The 22,966-nt window shown below is 38.7% G+C and overlaps 1 protein-coding gene across 2 annotated transcripts; it reads right to left on the reverse strand.

The window, feature by feature from the left end:
- Nucleotides 1-11,418: 11,418 nt before the first annotated feature.
- On the reverse strand, nucleotides 11,419-22,759 carry LOC109060508 (leucine-rich repeat neuronal protein 3-like). 2 transcript variants are annotated; one of them, XM_019077684.2, is made up of 2 exons: nucleotides 22,428-22,759; nucleotides 11,419-14,985 (listed from the first exon to the last, which is right to left on the reverse strand). In XM_019077684.2, the coding sequence occupies exon 2, from the start codon at nucleotides 14,646-14,648 to the stop codon at nucleotides 12,528-12,530; it is 2,121 nt and encodes a 706-aa protein (XP_018933229.1). In that variant the 5' UTR covers nucleotides 14,649-14,985; nucleotides 22,428-22,759; the 3' UTR covers nucleotides 11,419-12,527. The 2 variants fall into 2 exon arrangements, with proteins under 2 accessions (XP_018933229.1, XP_018933228.1); XM_019077683.2 differs by having other exon boundaries at nucleotides 11,419-14,989.
- Between the last annotated feature and the right edge of the window lie 207 nt (nucleotides 22,760-22,966).

Here is a 22,966-nt window from a genome sequence, read left to right on the forward strand (position 1 = left end):
ACACATTGGGCAGGAAGAGACAGGGGACAGAGGAACACGCAGGTGTACCCCATTCATTAGCACCACATGGAACAACATGCAGTCTTTTGAAGGCTTGTGGGAGCAAGGGATTGAAAAGAAAACAAGAAGATCAATATGGTTTGCCTCGCTTGTTTGTATAGAAGCAAAGAAAATTATGAACAAACATGAGCAAGTTGCACACCCAATGCAGGGCACCCCAAAAAAATATTTGCATTCATAAATAAATGATTTTTTTATGCCCTCCAAAACTTTTATGCTCAGAGAGCAGAAGAAAAAGAATTTCAAATGGGTTTCTTCCGACTTTCAAAGGACGGTTTCCGTTGCATTTCTCTTTGAATTATTAGGTGATGCCAAGACACGTTTGTGTTTTTATCAAACTGTTTCATTTGCTCTTACCTGCTGTGCCCAAACAATGTCTCGACCCACACCCACTGTTTCTTCAACACCTCTGTCGAATAATACTGGGACCTTGGCCAAGACGAGGAGCGACAAAGACGCAAATCTTTTATTTACGAATCGCAAATCACTCATGCATTCAAGCTGTGAAGAGTCCACCTTGAATTATTGTGTTTTGTGTTTACAGGGATGTAAATAAACCGCTACACAGAGGAATGACGTGTGCCCTTTTTGTCTTTCAAGTAGAAAATGTGTTTACCTTTGCCTTCATGTATGCCATTTGTTCCTCATTGTTCCCTGCAGTTTTTCTTTGTAATCCGCGTACAGGTTTTTGACAGCAGATCTCTTTGGATGGCATAAACAAGCTGGAGTTTAGATGTTTCTTTTGTGTCTCTCCTGGGCTCTTTTCAGGTGTGTTATTGTGCTATTGATCCTTGTAGGGTTTCACCACGCTCATGCTGTATCCCAAAGCACATTGATTTGTAGGACTGCTTGTGTATAAATGGATTGAACCTTATTGGATTTGTTGGTGGTGGAATCACAAGTCTTGACTGAACTGAAGCTTCGAGCTTTTTTTTTTTTTTTTCTCGCCGTCGGTCAAAAGATCAATATTGTATTCACAAAAGAAGACGGCTGTGTTGAGATGGAGGTTTAATTTGCTGCTTTCTCTGTGTTTCCCATTCTTTTTGATCCAAGCATGGTCCCAAAGTTTGGTAAACAACAGAGTAATTAGCCCTGTTCTGACGCTTCCATAGAGGCATTTTCATCTAATTTATTTCTGCCTATGGTACACAAGAGCATTTTGAGATCTAACAAACCAAACCATCTGCTCCAAGCACTGCTTCCACCTTGGTTTTAATTAGGACCTCTACTTTTGCTATCTTCTGTTAAATGAAACCACAGGGTTACACTTTGGTCAAAGCATTGATTTGACTGGTTTCAAAGGGGGCGGTACTTACCTTCAAATGGCTGTGCCATTAATCCAGATGTGTTGTTATTTGGTAACTAGCTATAAATGTGTTTATGAGATCTAACTTGTTCATCAGATTATCTTCAAACATTTGCTTAGTTTTTTAACAGATAATGAAAAGAAAACTGACCATAGAAGATATTTTACATGATGTAGTTTTGTTGCATCACAAATTGTGCTCTGACATTTTGAAACTCAAAAACTTGTGAAATGAATCTAGTGGAGCTAGAAGAATCTTCACACATTTTGACTCTTTTCCAAACATGTAATTACTCTACAAGGATTTTTAGATGTTTAAAAAAAAAAAATACTCATGTAGAGCAATTTCCAGCCATTTAAATGTGTTTTGTAGTGGAGTATAAAGAAAAATAATAATAATAATAATAATTTTAAAAATTTAAATTACTTTTAAATATTCAACTTTTCCAGGCTCCAAATCATCATTTTGAATTTCCAGGTTTTCCATGAGCTTGGGATTCCTGCTTACAAAATCTTTTCTGTACCAATTTTTAAAATCAGCTCCAGAAACCTATTGTAAATATTAATGTTCATCAGATTTCTCTTTTGATTTTACAGATGAGCGAACTTCTCCCATACTCTGAAAAGCAAATGAATAACTGATGTCATCTGTTTCCTGGAGACTATCAACTGCAGGTTCAACATTTGTATAGTGGAGGGTAAATTTATAATTCTTTTAAACATGCCAATATAGAGCATTGCGCAGGGACCGTAAGCTTAATTGATGCAGTAAAAAATATGCATAAAAGTCTTTATTGCACCTTTAAAAGCTGTTCCCAACAAACTCTATGGTGCAGAGTGTTCAGTTAGTGGCTCAACGGCTTCATTCGGTCTCCTAAAGGGCCCTAGCATTTCTGAGATGGCCTGACAGCCTTGTGTAGCCCACACCAGAATCAATACAACAAAGGTCATTTGCTATTCCAGTCATAGGCAGCTCCGTTTCCACCAAACTGTATTTGATGCATATCAAAGATGTTCACAATGACCGCGTTCCTCTGTCATTATGCGAGCAAGATGGAACATTTATTCAGCAGAGAATAATGTCATTTAGTCATCTGTCAACTTGAACTCAAGTTTAGGAAGGAGGGAATAAAGAGGTTGTTTATGCGTGTATAAGATAATGCTGTTGGTGTTTTCAGCACATAGTCAATAAATGCATTTTAAAATGAGAATTTTGTTTCTTTTATAGCACATGCTGTGTGACATGGAAAGCTGGTAAGATTGCATGTTTTGTTAGCTAAGAAGTTGCTACAATACTGTTCCCGCCTAAACTTAGCACTCTCTCCATGGGGAGCAGGTGTGAACAAACGTTGTTTCTCTAAGCTACTCTGACGACTTCTTCCACATGAACAGCCGATTCCCTTAGACATGATACTGATGTCAGGCGTCGAATGAAAAAGTAATCCGACTGGGAAGTAGCGGGAAGGCAAGGCTCTCACCATCTGTGCGAGTGACCTGCCAAACACAGGCTCATCATCATCATCACTCAAAAAGCCTACTGAAGGCACCTGACCACTCATTTGTCCATCTGCCAGTGCTGGACTGCCCTGCTTCTGGCACCGTCCAATTGGCCTGCTGAGATCCCCATCATTGCATCCAATCAACAGCGAAATGGAGAATTGTCGCTTGACTTGTTTAGAGTGTCATATGCTGTTGGTAGAGGTCAGTATTCTTCAAAGCTTATGTCAGGTAGGGATATTTCGCATTAGCATAGCTTTTATGGTCATTTTTAAACAGTATTTTTCAATCTTTCAGGGTTAGTGCAAAGGTAATGGCTATTCTCTACAAGGTGCATGCTCTAGGATCTAGATATTGAGTTATTTTTGCACTGAATTAAGTAATGGATCACTAAATAACTTACATGGTCAATGCCGGGATGTATAATTATCTAGCATGGCTATTGATTACTGGGCTAATTTAGCATGACATATTCCATGAAATATAGCTCAATTCAATTCTGAATACCCTCACTACCTTATTCAGTTCTGTTTAGGTACAAAGCAGCAGCATAGGGTTGTTTTGCTAACGGCTAGCCTCGATGTATAATTCCCTTTGGGAAGAAAAATAATGTAGTGCTTGTTCAAAATAAGATTTCGATTGATTAGCTGCCATTGCTGCAGGACAGGGTTGATATTCTTTCAAAATCCTCATGTTCGGTGCACTGGGAGGATTAGCACAGCCTCATGAAGGGTCTAAGGTTAGAGCTGTAATAGGTTTACGCTCAAGTTTGTTTGGCTTCTGGGAAGCATCATTAAGTAAGCAAGGTCACAGGCTGCAGAGAGAGAAAGTCTGCGTCCTCCTCATCCTCTGGATGTTTAATTTGTTTAATCAGTCATTATCTTGCCTCTCTCCTAAAGAGCAATTTTGACCCCATGGACCAGTGTTGGGAAAATCATAAAGAGCTGATACAAAGGCATGGGTGGAGTTGCCGGTATCCAGATTGATGTGTTGATTTCTGACTGCTTTATCGTGATACAAATAAAAGGTACAGTTGATGAAAGTGGGAATTCAGAAGGAATAGGGTTGTATGCTTACACACATGTACTGTCAGAGAAGCAGAGTCAATCATTCCCATGTTTGCCATTTAGATTAAGATGTAGATGATATTACTGCCGCCTGGTGCAAGGAAAACAAGAAAAGGTATTTTATGCTGTCAACTAAGGTGTGCAAATGAAAATGTCTGCAATAGCTGGAGATTGAATCTGATGGCCAGTCAAAGTCGCTCTCCATACTGCCTGATCAAACACTATTGTTTACGGTTTCAATTCCTTCGCTGTTTCCCACTCACATGGTAGTTGGTTCTGATTTGTAGATGTGAAATGGTTTGTAGGTCTGTCTAATACAGGGTAATTTCATTTTCAGTAAGCTAGATAAAGGAGGGATTCTTGGCTGAGGATGACTATACAAGAAACGTGTGAGACTCTCTGGGACATGTTTTTACAAGCATTATGGTAGTATCATGGTATTCTTTGGAGTATGCTGTAAATAACATCTTTTACAAGTACTCTGATGGTACCATGGTACAGTAATGGTAATACATGGTAGTACTATGGTACTTTTTTTGAACCAAGGTATAAAGAGTCATGTACCATTATTTTTATAAGGCACTTTTTAAAGGAAATTCCGAGAACATTGTGGTGCTATGTCTAAAACTTAGTAGTAAAATATTAGTGATTGTTCATGAATATCCTTACAAACAAATACCATGGTACTATCATGATTTTTGGAAATCCCTTACAAAAAAGCATCTAGGGAAGTACCAATTGATGATACCCTGATTTTTTCGTCATTATGCCATGAACCATAGTGTAGTACCATGGTGTTCTTGGAAGTATTTTGGAGTACCATGATATTTTTGATACTTTTCTTTTAAAGCAATTTATCAAAGTACCATGATGTTGTACCATTGCATGATGTTGATACTGTATAATTACATCACCACTGTACCGTTAAAGTGCATTTTGTCAGGGTTCTTTTTTCTCATTTCTTTCAGTGCTCGTGGACAAAGTTGATTTGTTTCAAATCTGACTTAAAACAATTTGTTATTCTGTCATTTTCTATTTCTGTATACTTTTGCTTGCTTCATGCGCTTTTATAAACTTTGCCTGTCGTTGGCAGCATCCTGTTCTGACGACGGAGCTAATTTCCACTCACGGCCATCAATATGTCTGCATGGCTCACATAAAGGGGCACATAAATACGGCGCTGGCTTTGTTCTGGTGAGAAAGCACAGTGTCTAGTAACATCACTCCAGATCACTGGGATTGGTTTTGAAGTCCTTCAGCGATACATTGGCTTGCGGCTTACTGCTGTGTCGTGGTATTCAAACTGTGTGCGTCTTTGTGACTTGAACTCTGCCGACAATTCATAGATCTGATGCTAGTTATTGCATCAGCATCATAAAATATGTCTGAGTAGAAAAAGTAGGCCATGTACTTTTAAAATGGGGTGTTTTATAAGATGTGAAGCTGTAACTTGTACCAAAACGTGGCAAAGAGGTCGTTTCAGAGAGTGCATCGATATGATGTATTTATGTTAGCAGATGTTGAGATATATTGTTGTTTGTTCTCATTTCGAAAAATAACCCTGTGACAATTTATATTGTTTCTGTAGCAGTCAGTTCAAACAAGGCAGATCCGAGAACAGCAGCTCCTGACAGTGTCTCCCTGGAGTGGGAGGCTTTGGCTCTAGAGATGGCCATGTTCCTGATTGATTCCCCTCATTAGCTGCATGAATACACTCTTACGCACTCCAGTTGCTCAGCATGTCTCACTTCCATCCTGTTAACCCACGCTGAAGGTTGGGCTGGAGACACTTCTTCTATCTTTGTGGCTAACTGTGAGATGGCACATATCAACATGCTCCTGCAAAGGCTAGAAAGCAGTCAGCTCAGGTCTGATGTTAATGATGGCACTGGTTTAAGCAACAGGATCTGTGTGTGATGAACCGGGCTCATTCTGGTTCTCACTAATGGCCTGAAAGACTTCAGCGAAAGCTGGACAGGTCTTAACACCAATAACACCAATGTTCTTCTAGAGGCAATGTTCTTCTCTCACTCAATGTAATTGAGACTAGCAAATGACTGTGAATCTTGAATCTTGCAGATGTTCGTTATTTCATCTAATAGGGATGTTTTGAAAGGTCAAATGATTACAAATAGGTGATTTAAGAGAATTTGTTTGGCAGCTTTTTACACGATTGGATTTCAAAATTGTCTGTGCATGATTTTGAGGTGTCTTGTAGATTAACTTGATGGAATCAGCTGATCATTTCGTAACTGTACATCATCACGTGGCATAGACTGTCAGCAGACAGAGCTGCTAACTACCAGCACGCCTCATCAGAATTGCAAAATAATCTAAATAGATAATTAATGCTGAATGCAATTATCATCCATATGAAATTGCAGTACATTTTTTTGCAGTGATCTGCTATAATTTGGGAGATTCATTTTATCTGGGATGAATGGAAGCAGCTTGAAAGGCAGTGAGAGAGGAAAGAAGAGTAAGGGAGAAATCAACAGAAAGGATAATGAACATCACTTTTTTTCTGCAGCACAGGCAATTGTTATTGTAGTTCTCAAGGAAGCGTGTAATGAACTGAGGGAATATGGCATTTTTAATCTTCTGGTGTGCCACAAGGAGCAGGACTATATGGAATGCATAAGGTGTCAATGCACAAGCTTTAAAGTTTCAGAAATGGAAATGAAAGGTAGCTCTGATGTTGTCACACCTTTATGTATTAAAGCTAAAAAGCTGTATTGTGTGACTGCCATTTTAGAGAAATGGCACAAATAATAATAATAATGGTTTCACATACAAATCTCACTTAACTTTCTGTTCAGATCAGCTGTGTCTACTACTTTTAATTTCTACGTTTGATGTGACTTCATCGTGACCATCGACATTGTGGTTTTCATGGACTGTAGGGATTTCATAACCACTCTAGTAATTTTATGGATCACAATTTCTTAACACTTGATTTGTTCTTTAAGCCCGTAACACACCAAGCCGACGATCGGTCGTTTGCCATCTTCAGGCCTACGGCGAGCGACGGTCGGGCTAGTTTGTTTGGTGTGTTCCACTCATCGGCTCTCGTCGGGCTAACATCGGCGACAGTTTGCCCGATTCAACATGTTCAACAATCGGCGTCTGGGATTTCGGGCTGTCAGCGCGAGGGAGAGCTCTGATTGGATGTTCAGTTTAGCGAACGATTCAGTGCAAAGAATTAAAGCAAAAGTGATGAAAACAAGCATGTGAATGAAGGTGGTACAGACAGAAGGCTGTTTAAATTAATTAAATTAAATTTAAAGGCTGTTTCCCAATCATTCTAATACGCAAATGTTTGCATAACAACATGAGCCGCTTAAAATGATTAAAGTTATTAACGTTACTGATATTCAAAATGGTAAGCAAGCACTGCTTTGTTTGCATTTGTTATATCTGCGTTTATCTCGTATATCTTTGTTTCGGTTTCTCCTTTTGAATGACCAATATATACTATTAATTGCTGCTGATATGAACAAGTTCGTTCCTCTCACGCATGCGCAGAACGCACGTGGTAGTTTGCCGTTGGCTGTAGTCTGTGTGGTGTGTTCCAGCGCAGCTTTTTGGTCCGATGCTGCTGACACGAGGCGACAACACCGTCGGCTTTCGTCGCCGCTATGTCCTATAACAATGCTTCATTTTCCCATTACAATATGTCGCTGATAACCAGGTTATAGTGTAATTCAGTGGTTCCCAGACAGGGATATGTGGTCCTCAGGGGGTAGTAAAAAGGTTTTGGTTTTGCAGTGTTAAACCTATAAAACAGAAATGACTACTGTAAAATAAAGATGTTAAAAAAAAAAAAAGTATTGGGTTTGTCGATTTATGTGAATGACACTCATGTGTGAATGTGCGTGTACAGAGAGAGATATTAATAGCTTTTTTATATATAATTTTATGTACTTTTTCATTAGTTTTTATATTTCTGTTTAGTTTTGATTTATTAGTTTCCTAAGCAACATTTCAAATTTTCTTTTGTTCAAGTTGTTTGTTTTTAACTTAAATAATTACACTTATTTTATTTCAGCTTTATTCCAGTTAACAAAAACAAGTTGGAGACTAATAGATTCTGTTTTTCTTGAAATTCTTTGTTAGCCATGACTGGTAGATACAGGTCAGGGGTGGCGAACTCCGGTTCTGGAGAGCCGTAGCCTTACAGAGTTTAACTCCAACCCTAATTACATCTCACCTGCCTGTAGCTTTCTAGTAACCCTTCAGACCTTAATTAGCTTGTTCAGGTGTGTTTGATTAGGATTGAAGCAAAACTCTGCAGGGCTGCAGCTCTCCCAGACCGACATTCGCCACCCCTGATATAGGTATTCTTGTGATGTTCTCAGGATGTCATTTTCCTGCAGCTCGAAAGTGATTAGTCACATGGCATTTACAACACAAATGATTGGCTCAAAAATTGCCCATGAACAAAAATTCCAGTATTGAATTTAATAGCCAGTTGTTTCCAGGTTTTATTGACCTTCACTGTTTGTCCTCTTAAACACTCTGATTCAGGGGTCAGTACTTGAAAATGATGCTGGGACACATGCAACAACTTCAGCATTAGGCATTAATGGTAAAAGGCTCAGTATTGACAAAATTGTTTTACACTGGTGGCCATTTTCATTGGTGTTGCCTGGCAACGCTGCCTTAAAAGCTGCCCTGTGTATCATCAGTTTAAAAAATGCAATACTGTGGATATTTGTTGTGTGTACATAAATGTGCCAATGCTATTATGTAATCCTGGACAGTACTGGGCTAAATTGGGCTGTCTCTGTTTACTTGTGTTCACTCCAAGTATAGGCCATAAGCAACAAATACTTATAAAAGAATGTAGAAGAAACTGGCATAACCTGAAAGTGACAAACACTCCTGATATTTAAAATATGGGGTCACTGATATGTATTATTATACAGGCCTATCTAGTTATGAGCTTTAGACATCCAAATGATATTTCAATTAATTCTGAACAAGCATTTGTCCTAAATGGATGGCACGCTGTTTTCGTTTTAAAATTTGCCCTCATAAAAGTAAAAATCGTCAATGAAAATCAATTCATCAGGGGCAAATATCACTCCTTAATAAATAATTTAATTTCTGACACTGGCTGTGGCCCTTTTTCTGTCCAGCTAGACATGTGAGGAATCTCTTTTATTGTCCATCTCTTTGTGTGCAGGCACAAGTGTGAATAGCTCATTAGCCCATTCATTGATTGGGTTACTCAGCTGCCTTGGTGAAATTCTTTTTCACAAAGACACAGGCTAAAGGCAAAGCAATCGATCAATAATCAGGAAAGCAATGATCCTTGCAGAAATCTGAGTGCCAACTGGCTAAAAAGCTCCCTAAGGAATCTGAGGTTGTCCTCATTTTTACTCCGGGGTCTAAGAGGATTGTTAATGAGCCATACCAGGACTGACTGTGTATATATTATTTGTTTTTGGCAATATAAATGTTATTAACATAAAACATGAATGGTTGTCAAAATTAATGAACAGATAAATGGCATTCGTAAATACTGAGATCTTTGTTAGCATTTTATGGTGTGTCCAAAGGACTATTGTGATTTTGATGATTGCTTATCTGTGAGTAAAACATTTTGTTAACTTCATGACAAATGCAACTGGAGGCTTTGGTGCTCTGATGGGCAGGAAACATATTTGTCCTGACATCTCGTTTCTTCAGGAAATGCATTCAGTGTGGTCACCACTCAGAATTGAATACTGCCTGGTTAAATGCAAGAATGGTTTTTCAAGGGAAAAAAATAAATAAAACTGCACATAAACTGCATTTTGTCCAAAATGTAATAGGTAAATATAATCAGTTTTTATTTCAGATTTTTACTCTAAATATAAGATCTTCCAGTAGTGACAGTGTAGTATTATTTTGTTCACATTTTTATTTTGCCCCTGCATGATTACAGGGAACACTAGTTATTTTAATGGGGGTTGTGGCACAGCCACATTTTGCAGGCCAGATCACATCAGGGTGAGCTCACAGAGATTATGAGTGCTATAATTAACCAAATCCCTGGGTGCTTGTGAAAGAAATCTAAATGATTGTTGTCATTTTGCTTTTTATTGCAGAGATAGCCTGTAAAAGGAAAGGCCCAAGTACAAATATGTAGTTTTTAATAGGGCAATAACTCAGATGTCCAGCTGGGTTTGACTCATAAGCAAATATGTGAAAATGACTGTTAGGAAAACATGTTTTCAGGCATTGTGGAATTGAATTAACCTTAGACAGTGTAGGTAGCATGTTCAACAAAAATATTTTTTGTGAAATAGAGAAGACATCACTGTCCCCTAAAGCTTTTGCATGGTCTATGAATTGCACTGGCAAAATCTCTCCTACTCTTTTTTTTTTTTTAATAAAAGCTATTCATCTAAAAATGGTTTAAAATGCAGACAGATGAGTTCTAATATCGTTTTAGATGGCCTTGAAGTTCTTTTATCTGTGTGAGGTGCTGTTAAATATTTTCACATTTCATTTTGTTTGGTCCTTTTTAAGAATTAAAGTGTGACATCTGGCTGATTCCATTCATTCTGGATGTATCAGTTTAAAACAGATGATTGTAATATGGCTGGCACTGTATCTTGCATAATAAGTCAGTGAGTTTCATCTTTTGTAGCAATGATTTCTATCTGTTGCAGGCTTATCTGGTTTATCATACTTCTGCTAGTATGTAATTTTTCATTTGATGCAGTACAGGTACATGGTGACCTTGTCTGTAGCTTTAGAAGTACCCCAACCTTCAAAGGCTTGTGGACTTCAGTCTGCCTGAACAGTGCCGGCATAGAGTTTGAGTTATAATTTAGCTCTCCTTGTGTTTGACTGATAGCCGGCCTCTAAAAGGCCTGTCTGCCTTGCTGATGTACGAGCACACCTGTCTGACAAATCCTCTGTGTCAGTCAGTGGCTGACGAGCATTCATCATGTTTGTAATTTTTTGGGTGGTGAGTCTGTGCTGGATCTTAAATGGAGCAAATACAATGTGATTCTTTGCAAGTTTTTGGTTGTCTTAGACTTGAACCAGGCAGTGCCCTCTTTATGTTACTGGAAGAATTGTTCTCCAGAAAATAAAAATGTTGTCATTTGTCAACCTTGTTGTTTCAGTCACATTTGAAACACAAGAAGTTTAGCAGAATGTCTGAGCTGTAATTTTCCAAACAATTTATTTATGGTCTTTTTCTGTTATTTGTATAGTTTATTGCTCAATTTCACTGCCACATGTTCCATGTTGACTTGACAGTGTCCATTCCTATTCACTTTCATTGTACAGAGAAGAGCACCTTGGAGAATCTGCTAAGCTTCTGTGTTCTGCAGAAGAAAAAAAAGGCATATGGGATTGAAACAACATGACAACATGACAACATGAGAACGTTCCATTTCTGGATTAACTATTCCTTCAAGACATGTTTGTTAATGCTGGTAAGGTTTTTTCCCCAGAACCAGATCAGTAAACATCCTGATTCCAACATGAGAAGAAAAAAAATGCTGACATTTATTTAATTTTTACATTACCTTAAGCACATTGGTCTCATTGACTAATGTGCTTAGGGTAGAACAGACAGCACAGTCAATATAAAAATGGCTTTTTCACACTCAAAGCAAGGACGCAATGCTTTTAAACCATGTTATGCTAAAAAATACTCATATAGTATTTGCACAGATTTGCATGTGAGGCTGGAATCATGGCTCTGTTCTCCAGGGATCTCTCGGAAAACCATTAAAAGTAACATTCAAAAGTGTTTTTGTTTTTTCTGGTCTAAGATTCAGGAGTAGGCACTTACCCTGTCATGATCAACCTTCTGCAATCTATGTCTGAGAGATGCTTTTAAAGTGTCTGCATTCAACAACATCCAGTCCTGATAGTTATATAATCAAATATAATATATATTTATGTATATAGATTCCTTAAGATGTACATTTGTGTTTTATTCAGCAAATGTGTGGTCTCATTACTTAAGTTGTATCTTTCATACTGTAAGTAATTCACACTTGTTTACTGCCTGGCTACTGCACAGAAGATACCTGTTACATTTCTGGATAGAATATATAACAATTTTAGGCATGAAAAGACAGATCTGCTTTTAAATAGAAAAACAACATATTTCATCAAAAGTCACATCATAACCACCGTAGTCTTCTATTCTACTAGATTTCCTTCTCAACAAACAGTCAGGTCTCTAACACGCCTATGGTGGTACAGCACAGACGGTATTGCTTGGGACCACAAGGACTGTTCCACTACTCTTTACACATTTAACAGTCAGGTATGAGAAACAACACCTTCCTGATGTCTTAATATCATCTGTTTTCATTAAATGGCCTAGAAATATCACACTGCATATATTAGCCGCAAGTCTCTACATCTTGCTAGTTACCACTGATCCATTGTCACTTGCCACATCTGACAGCTCATGATGAAGGGGCTATAGAGCTAGTTATAGATTTTTAGACATCCCTTCCATTTGAATTTGATGTCTGTTTCAATGCAAAAAGATAGATGGCAAGTTGGAACTGTTTGTTCTCCATTCTTGCCTTGTCAATTTGCTTGTAGTTTTTGTGGTCCTCTGCATGTGCAGCTTAAAATGCATTGTCCAACACGTTTATGACTGTGGCTTTCACCTCAACAGCAGCTGGCATCCCTTTGCCAGAAATCCAGAGCCTTGTAAAGGGAGACTTCTGGCTGGTCTCAGACATCAGAGACATTTTAGAAGGGTATCGCTTCAGTTCTCCATAAATGCAGTTGTTCCTCATAAAGACATAAATCAGAAAGCAAGCCACTGAAATCACAATGAAAAGCACACCAAAAGCAGCAATAAGTGCCATGTCCCATATCTCAAAGTCCTTTACAGCTTGTTGTAATCCTTTAGTTAGGACATTGACACACTTGGTGTCATGTTTATGATGGATGCTTTGAATGTCCACACACACTTTGTACTGTGTAGCAGGGTTGAGATGTGTGAGATTATATACAGTCACATCAGATGGTACCCTAGCTGTGAATGCTACAGTTGGATGGTTTGCACTGGGCATTGTATACCACTTAATGTTTGGTGCCAGGCTACCATGAGAGGCATTCCAGGATATTAACACAGAGTTGGCCTGTACAGATTCAATGTTGACATTCAGTGAGTCATTGACTGGTTGTGGGAAGTATCCATTTACCTCCAGTGAGACAGATTTCAGGTCTGCCCCAACAAGATTGTGTGCCACACATGTGTACAATCCAGCCTCGCTCTTAGTGATATCATAAATATCAAGTGTGCCTTCAGGGTGCATGTAGAATCTCTCAGAAACAGCATTTGGATTGACCCTTTTCCCTGACGGAGTCACCCAGTAAATGTCTGGCTCAGGTTCAGCAAAGGCACGGCAGTGAAGAGACACAGATCTCCCACTTTCCACACTGATTTGTGTGGGGAAGCTTTCTGAAGAGATTAGAGGCAGACAGATCTCCATCATCTCTCTGAAGTGAACCTGCCGCACATGCTGACCTTCATACTCTGGAGGTTCCACACAGAACAGGGAATCAGGCTCCATGAAGCGAATGTTTGTCTTGTTCATGTTCATCCACCGTACAACGCAATCACAGCGGATAGGGTTAGAGTGCATGCTAACCTCCCGAAGATTTGGAAGGGACTCCACTGTGAACCTGTGGAGGGCACTTAAAGCATTACCATTTAACATTAGAGTTTCCAGCCTTGGTAGCCTATAAAAAGCATTTGGATGTACATAGGAAAGTTTGGGGTTGTTGGTGGCTTCGATTTTGGTCAGTTCTGGGAGATTGTTAAGGGAAAAACTATCAATGGACACCAACTCAGGCATACTGTTAATGCCCAGCTCCTTAAGATGGAGCATGTCCACAAAGTCGCCCCTTTGAATTCGCCCAATGGGGTTCTTATTAAGATCCAAAAACTTGAGGCTCTTAAGATGCTTGAGAGCACCATGGGGTACCTTAGGGAATGTATTATCATAGAATGAGATACTCTCAAGATTGTCAAGGCCCAGAAGTGAATCATCTGATATCTGTGACAAGTTCATTCTAGTAAGAACCAGGCTGCGAAGGTTTCTCAGAGGCTTGAAGTTCATATCCTGAATAGAGTGGACAGGATTTTCCCCAATCATTAGAATTTCCAAATTTGGTAAGGGCTCAAACCATTCGCTTTTTATACTCTGAAGCCGGTTGGAGTTGAGGTGAAGTCTCAGCAAGCTCTGAAGGCCACGAAAAGCCTCAGGAGAAATGAAGGAGATGAGATTATGATTTAGGTAGAGCTCCTGAAGGTTGGTCAGTTGAGAAAGGCTGTTGTCTAATAGGGCACATATCCAGTTTTCCTCCATGTGTAGGGATAAGAGTTGAGGGAGGTGGCCAATATTGACATCACTTATTGATGACAGGTTGTTTTGTGAGAGATCAATCTCAGTGATGTTTGGCAGGTAATCCAAAGGGTGCTCAATTTTAGCAATGTTGTTGGTCTGCAGTAAAACGACTTGTGTATCAGATGGCAATCTCATGGGCAGGTCAAATAGTCCGAGGTCATTACAGTCAACAGTGGGAGCCTCCATATATACAGAGCTAGGGGAAAACCAGGGTCTAATCTCACATACGCAAAGTTTGGGACAACTGACTCTCTCTTCTGCAGCAAGAACCAAGGTAGTCACTGCAAGGCCCACTAGCAAATAATCCGCAAATGATACGTCCTTCATATTGGGACAGTTCCCACCAGTAAGTAACTGGTCCTTAAAGATTTTGTGGCAAAAGCACTTCACTTAAAAAATATTTAATCATTTGTGATGATCACTTGAATCCAACAGAGGGCCTTCCCTAGGCCCTGACTGATGTGCTGTCAACAGATGCAATGTCCCGTCACCAAGTCCCCCGTAATTCAGATTGAAGGTGTTGTATGAAATTTTACTGTTTGAGCAGATAAAGGTAAAAAGGTCACCATTAAACCTCAGGTAGTGGTGGTTTCAGCTAGGCAGAAGCAAGGTCGTACATTTCATTTAATACTACAGATGATGCCATCATCAGCCTAATCCACTTCTACCTGAAGAAAATAAGAAGAAAGAGATGAAAAATATTAGCATATAATTACTGGAAAAATACAAGGGCATCACTAAGGAAAGACAGAAGCATGCTGAAATGTACAAAAGCCACATTAAAGCACTCTGATGTCTGCCGACATTTTGTTTGGCAGTCTCTTGCATGCTAAGCCTTTGACATATGGATATGGGTGTCCTTCACCTTAGATATTATTTTGTGATTCTTAAGCTGAAGTTCCCTAAAATAAATGAATTTCGAAGATTAGTGTGTTTGACTTGTAGGCATTATTATTGCTGCCTATTTCTCAAATGGGTAGATTCCCCAGATGCAACTCACTGTAGAGTGCCATGTACACAAACATTCTCATAACATGTTTATACATAAAAATGTATACAGTACACATACATATAATACGTAAACACAAACCTTTATTTTGGATGTAATTAGTCACGATTAACTGATTTGACAGCCCTAGTTATTTTTCCCCTGTTATAAGCAAATATTTTGTTGTGCTATGCAGAATTCTGAAAAATCTGCAATTCTGTGAGAGCTCTCCACATCACCAGGGTTATTATGGAAAGTGCCATAGCCAGAATGCAAGCGAGCAAGATAGACAGAAAGAAAGAAACTGTTTCATCACACTATCATCCCTCTTTTCAACATCAAAGCCTAAGGAAGTTGGTGAGGAAGTGAGGATACCACAGAAAGTCTTCAGTAAGCTTCACAGATGGAGAAACCCAGAGTTCATCCCTCAAGGCTCTGTGGAGGTGAGAGTGTGTTTTTTGGTTGAGTAATTGAGGGGGCGAAATGTGTGATTTTCCAAGGCAACAAGATTCTTCATTAATCCAAGAACACTCAGAAAAAGCTTCAATGCAGGGACCCTTACGATGAATAATATTTCCGCAACAGAATTTGTTTGAAATGCATGATAATATAGGGCCTTCTCCATTTCAGGTGATTTCTTTCTGGGGGGGGGGGGGGGTAGGGTATCACTGAACATTTATAATAAAAAAGTAAATTTGTAATCCTGGCTTAAGTAAATTTGTCATCTCAATTTTTTTTATTCCTTTAAAATGAGACCAATCTGCTATTATTTTAATCTCCAATCTGCTATTGATCAGTTCAGATAGTTTTTTAATGATTTGATAACTAGCCGAAGACACTAACCAGTTTTAAATGCCAGTTGCGCAGATGGGCACATTGTAACACTGTTACAATGTGCTATTCTATGACATTAGTGATGTAATTTACACTATTTACTTTAATGAATTTTAATGAGAAACAACGAGAAACAGATGAATAAAGACTGACAGTCAATGTGTAATGTTTAGAAATTATTATTTCAAGACATGTAAAGAATTTTTGCTCGTTTATATTGGTCGTCCCAAGCATTGGTTGCAATGTGTTCATTGTCATACTCTAAAATCAGTTTATTTTTAATTCTTAAAAAAAGGCATTATTTTATTTGAATTTTTTTATTTTTTATTTTATTAACCAAATATTTTAGTTTGTCATGTATATTGTTTTCATTCGATCAGATAACATTTTAAACTGTCATATGGTCATGTTACAACGTGCACCTCAGATGTTACAATGTACCCCACCTACAGGGCATGTTGTCACATTTCACTTACATTTTTTCAGGGTAAATAAAGAAAAACGTATACACTGTAATTATGAAACAAAGTGACATATTTATACTAGACAAGTGTAAAATTACTGTGGATAAAAAAAAAATTATATTCTGAACCTCATGTGGATTTACACAAACTGAGAAAGTCAAGAAGTGTTACTTTGTGCCCCGCTCTCCCCTACTTGTGTTGTAAACAGAGACACTACAAACTACACTGACTCGTCCCATAGAAAACGAATGTCAAATTGTTAGTAAGTCTAGCAGATAACAAACACTTTTAAATTTGGGTTTTTATTACACCTCATAGGTGTGAGGCTACTTTAACGGTGGTTGGAAAATGGATGCTTGACAATACCCGTGTCAGCCATAAATCCTGGAAAATGCATCTAGTTTTCCTGACTGACACAAATAGCCTATTTTCCTGATGTGTTAAATGGAGCACTGCTCCTACAGCACCTGCATGTTCTCTCTAGTAGTGCAGGTTCACTACTAATTCAGTGTGTAGGCATGCTTGTCTGTTGACAGCATAGTGTCAATGTGTTTTCAGATATTAGACTATCAAGATACTAATAGTGAATTGAATTGGTACTTAGTATTTTATAAATGTTAAGAATTTAGAATTCATTTAGGAGAACTGTTTTGGCAGTTTTTGTACCCTTCTTTCCATTTTCTGATGTGCAGGATCACCATCTTTTATCATCTTGCCCTTTTAGACAAGGTTATGTTTCTGATGCAGGGCCAGAGTTTCCATGTTCAGTGATTTCATATAGTGAACTTGACCATTTAACAATGCACAATAAAGGCGTAGTTTAATAAATAAATTGGCACTACTATGAGTTAAATCAAGGTTTCCATAGTCAACATCAACTGTTAGATTTCTGCACATTATTTCAGAATGTAATCATTTAGCTACAACTTAAAAAGAAACTAAAACTGTGTGGCAGAGTCATCGTTTTTGCATATTTGTTATGACGTAAGAAGAAATCAAAGAAGTTTTTAGTCATTTTAAGACTACAAAATCGATACATTGTCCTCCAGAAATAACCCTGTTAGAGCCTTAGTTCCTGTGATAGTAAATAATGCATTTTTTTGTGGTAATGGCTGGCAGATGATCGTGTTCTAGAGGCTGGAGGTTTCTGTTAGAGTATCTACAAAAAAAAAAAAAAAAAAACACTCCCAGGAGAGGAGAAACACTAATACAACTAAACCTGTATTAACCTCCACTGACTCTGTAACAGCAATAAAGGTATGGCGCACCTATAAAAAACTCCAGTCAAAGACAAATGAAGGAAATTAGGCTCAACCCAGTTAAGTGTAGGTGAGAACATACAAACATAAGGACTTGGAACAACACCGTGGCTCATAGAGCTTAAGTGGCAATACCTTCCATAGTATGCCTTGCTTTCAGAGACGGAGAGAAATGCAACTAATACCAGAGAAAATGGAATTTCAAGATGGATGCCTCTAATCACCATCCTGATGTACTGCAGAGTCAGTCAACGAAATTGGAGAGAAGAGGAGTCAGAGGATTGTTCCCAAACCATTATTTGCCAGACCTGATATCACAGAGCTAGCATCATCTTGATTGGGCCTGTAAAATATAGGGGCATGTTTGAATAAATGTGTCCGGTGGGCAGAAGGCCTACTGACCCTGGGAAGTAACTCCGGCTGAACAGTGGATGCGCGGCACCTGTGTTTGCTTTGGGCTGAGTTGTTTGAGATAGGCTGTAAATCTTGGACTAGGGACTGATTACTGAGCTTGAGGTCCTCTTAAACCCCATGTTAGCATCCTCTGCAGCAACTGAGTGTAAACTGCACTGGGGATAATAACATGTTTTGTGTTTTTAAATAGGGATACATTAATGCACATTGAGGACACTTTTCTAAATAGAGCAAAAAATATTTTTTTATTTTCACACAAATGTCTACAGAAAGACACCTCTGCTCTTACACCCATGCTCTCTCTTCTCTTTGTGTTTCACTTGAGCTCTTATTTCTCCCCTACTCTCTTCACATACTCTATGTAAACTGTTCTATCAGGCTTGGAGAAGATGCAAAGGGAAAGGTGCCAACCAGTTTGCAAAGATCTCTCAGTGGGTGGCATAGTATGTTTTGCAGCTCCTCCTCCTGCCCTGTACTTCATTGATTTGCCATTACACTATTTTCAAGGTAAGGGAAGAGTCCATTAAACAGGCTTTGCTATACAATGTGTGTGCATAATGAAGTTTCCAGTGCAATGATCAAGGAACGTTTCCCTTTGCACCTGCTCCTATGTGTTCGCAAAATCAGCGCCGAGTTGACGGTTAATGCAGAATCAATGTTCCAAATTAAACCGATGGACCCCACAGGTTTCAGCTTATCCACTGCCGTTGTTTGTTTTCCTCAATGAATTCAAGAGTACAAAGACAATTTTGGTATTTTGTAACTGATTGTTTGAAAATCTCATTTGTTCTGACATAAATTAACTGGAACAGCAATTCCTGAAGGAAATTTCAGTGCTTGCAAGGCAGAGAAAGAACAGTGGTGATGTTGTAGACAAGCAGATTTTAAGGTACTTGGTTAAAAAATTGGTTCCACTTTTGTTGTTGTTGTCATGACACTCAACGTGCATCTAATTTTATTTATTATTTATTTTCTCTCGGCTGTGCATGAGACCTTGCACTCAAGGCAACACTGTCTTTGCACTGTAAGAGTGACTAAAAAGTGACTAAAAAATTTAAATAAATACCAGTAATTTACAGGTAGTTAGGTAGTTGATTACTCATCAAGGATCAATAAAGTGTCTCTTTATCTCTCATTCCTATTATTGACTCGTTTCTAAGCTAGTCTTCATTGGAAGGCATCATTGCTCATATTGAGCCTGTGTTAAACTGATTCTCTGGGTGCAAATGTAGTTTGGATTTAAAAACATGCCAGTATAATCATTTTTACATCAGATATACATTTTATTATAATTTTATAACTCTAATTGTACATTCTCTTTTAGTTTTAAGACCGTTTTAAGTCCAGCATTTTCCTTTAAGGTTCTGAATATGCTGTTAGAAAATTCTGACTCATATCGATACAACTACATTGCTCTGCCAGAGATATGTAATGTTGCTATTTGCTCTAAAATACATTAACCCACCCTGAGGAAAAGATACCATGCACAACGGGCAGAATAATTGCATCACTAAACTACACTGTATATGAAGAACCTAATTATGAAAACCAATGAAATCTCCCCAAGGTACAAATACAGCATTTCACTCTAATTGAGCCTGATTGATTGAAAGTGTGTTCCCAAAAGCAAGTGTCAGTCGATCTATTGGTGTAGAAGTGTATGGTTTATTTTGTTCTAAACATCTTAGCTTGACAGTTTAGACATAATGAGATCCCAGTTCTCCCAGTATGTGCTCTATACTGTACCGGATGCCTCTACTACAGGTATCAGTCTAATCTAAGAACAGATGGAGAGCACAGCAGTGCTTCTCAGATGGTTCTGCTCTGTTTACTCGTGAAAACACAGATAGCATATGCTGCTATCATATTCTCTTATTAGAGTCTATATTTTCAAACAGAACTATTTGAGGCTTTTGTAACAATGAGAGAACGTGGAGTGTGGTGACCTTTTCAATAGATGGAGATTGGGGTGGAGTCATCAAAGCTAGTTTACCCTGCCTTAGATCTTTTTTCCCTATTTGTGTTAGACATTAGGAGTGCAACTATATATATATATATATATATATATATATATATATATATATATATATATATATATATTATACACCATTGACTTCCATATTCTTTTTTCCCCTACTATGGAAGTCATTGGTGCATATCAACTGTTCGGATACCAACATTTTTCAAAATATCTTTTTTTGTGTTCAACAGAAGAAATAAACTTTAGTGGATAGTGAGTAAATGATGATAGAATTTTCATTCTGGAAGTGAACTACTGTACTCCTTTAAGCTAATGAAACACTACACTTGCTATTTTTCAACACTCACGTTGCGATGTTTTGTTGTTGAAAGTCCACACCACTTTTCCCTGACGGTCGCCATGATTTTGCCAAGACATGTTCCTGTATCAACATCTTTTGATGATCCTGGATCAACATTTTTGTCCAAAAATATAGACTTAACCCAATCCCTACCCCTAAACCTAACCCTACCTATAATTTATTCCTAAAACCAGTGGGAAATGATAACTGATTAACAAGGGTGAAGAAGCACCTAACCCTGACTGTAAGCCTAAAACAGAAATTTCCTGAAAAGTTATAACTTAATTCTGATTGGTTGATTGGAATGTTGTTCCAGTATCAACAAGGATGTTGATCCAGGAACATGTTGTACTTGGTGAAATCACGCTCACCTTTCAGGGTCAATGCAGGCTTGCAAAAATTGGATTTCAAACCGCACATCCATCATTGCTTTGTGCTTCATACTGTTTGGTATGACGCAACGATCAGAGAAAGCAATTTTTCAGCACCTCGTCATACAAAGAGGTACTAAAATCAGTTAAACACTCCAGTGTGCTCACAGAAGCCATTTCTGAGAGATCCTTAATATCAAGGGTTTTACTTATTGTCTGTTAATTAGTGCAGCCATCAAGTGGCCCATGTGATTACATCTGTGATTAAGAATTGCCCGCTCAGGTCTGAGTTTGGAGAGTTTTGCATGAAAGAAACTCCAAGGACAAAAAACTAGTTGGAGCATATTGTCTGCCATTAAGCCGCACAATATTTTTGTTCAACGTTTTCGCTTTGTAATGAGTCAGTGGCGTGCCGTCAGTGAGGGACAACTGGTAATGGCTGTCCCAGGTCCTGTGATTATGGTGGTCCCACTAAGGTCCTCTATAGAAAAGGCAAATCCTTTCATATTTTTCTCCCAGGCCCAATGACATTTGCGCCTAAAACACAGTGATTTAACTGGTATATGTTTACTATAAGAGGGTCATATATGGATATTTATGTGGATTCATGCACTTTTTTTTTTTTTACATAATTCTACTTCAATGTATTTTATTTTATTTTAATTGTAATATTTTTATTTGATGCACCCCAAAAAACACATGAATGCTATTTGCAATCCATTAAACAACCTCTGGCTTATGTTTCAGAAAGTGCAATTCCTGTTTGCAACGATTCCTCACCGCCTCCGTCTACAAAGAGATGTGGGAGGACAAACTCGCTGGTTGTGTGATAAACAGCTGGGGTAAAAAATAAAAAATAAATGTCATCATCTACATTGGAGGTGTTGTGCTGTAGACTGTATAAATTAGGCTGAAGCAATGAATGCAGATCAGACGAATGGATCAGAATCACAATGCCTCCATTCAAAGCGATATACATTAATTTAACAATACTTACTGTACAGTGGATGCTCAAGGCGTCTGCATTTGAAATGCATGTGCTATAGGGGTGCTGTAGAACATCTTGGACGGCAACAGGGTGATTTAAGGGTAACTGAGAACAGCCAGATGCAAGACTGCCTGTGGCTATCCGTCCAGGACGTGCCTTGTGTCCAAAAAAAAATACGCATGCCAAGCTGGAGCACAGATTTCCTGTTGCTGTTGCTGATGCATATACCGCGACATCAGCAACAGGAATTCTGTGCTTCAGGTTGACATGCCTATTTATTCAACTACCTACGTGCTTGTTATCCATTTGCCTCCATTTGTGCTCCTTCACGGTCGTTTTGCAGTGGAAGGATCACTCTGACGCATATTCTCTCAACTTGAATGTGGATGTTCATGCAGTAAACACCAACTTAAATTAATATTTATGAACCAAATAGATGAGCTGGATCGGAAAATGTTCAAACTTACCGTTTCAACGTAAGTCATTCCCGGTCGATAAAGCGACGTGTATTCCGTTCATCAATAGCGCAGTGCTCCAGAGAGCGGGAAGCGCGCGCTACGCAAATGAAAATAAGCGCGCGTGTTCTTCTTTTAACGCAGACGGAGAAAAAGCAGCGGTTCGCGCTCCTAACGTTAAGATTTCGCCGTGCGAATGAGGCAAAATCCACCAGGTGAGAGCCGTCTGGAAGCTTTTTAGAGTCCCTCGCACTGACAACCTCCTTTTTCCTCCGCGTTCAGAGGCGCATCTGCAGCCGCTTGTTCGGTTGTCACATTGACATGCCGCTGTCTGCCCAGCGGTCATTAATATCGGAACAGCCCCCGAGTCTCCAGAGATCAACCAATAGCGGCGGGGCGGAGAGAAACTCTCGCAGCTGATTGGCTAAACCGCCGCGTCTGTCAGACAAGAGCAGTTGGAGAAATAAGGAGAGGCAGAAGAAAATGGATATATGTTGGTATTAATTTCTGATTGCGTCGTATTTTTATTTAATTTTTTTCTGTACACTGTG

Source organism: Cyprinus carpio, chromosome A4, assembly GCF_018340385.1.
Source record: "Cyprinus carpio isolate SPL01 chromosome A4, ASM1834038v1, whole genome shotgun sequence".
Classification (NCBI taxonomy): domain Eukaryota; kingdom Metazoa; phylum Chordata; class Actinopteri; order Cypriniformes; family Cyprinidae; genus Cyprinus; species Cyprinus carpio.

Bases quoted from the DNA above. Each gene is read 5' to 3' on its own strand.
- LOC109060508 (XM_019077684.2), bottom strand. From the start codon at position 14,648: ATGAAGGACGTATCATTTGCGGATTATTTGCTAGTGGGCCTTGCAGTG.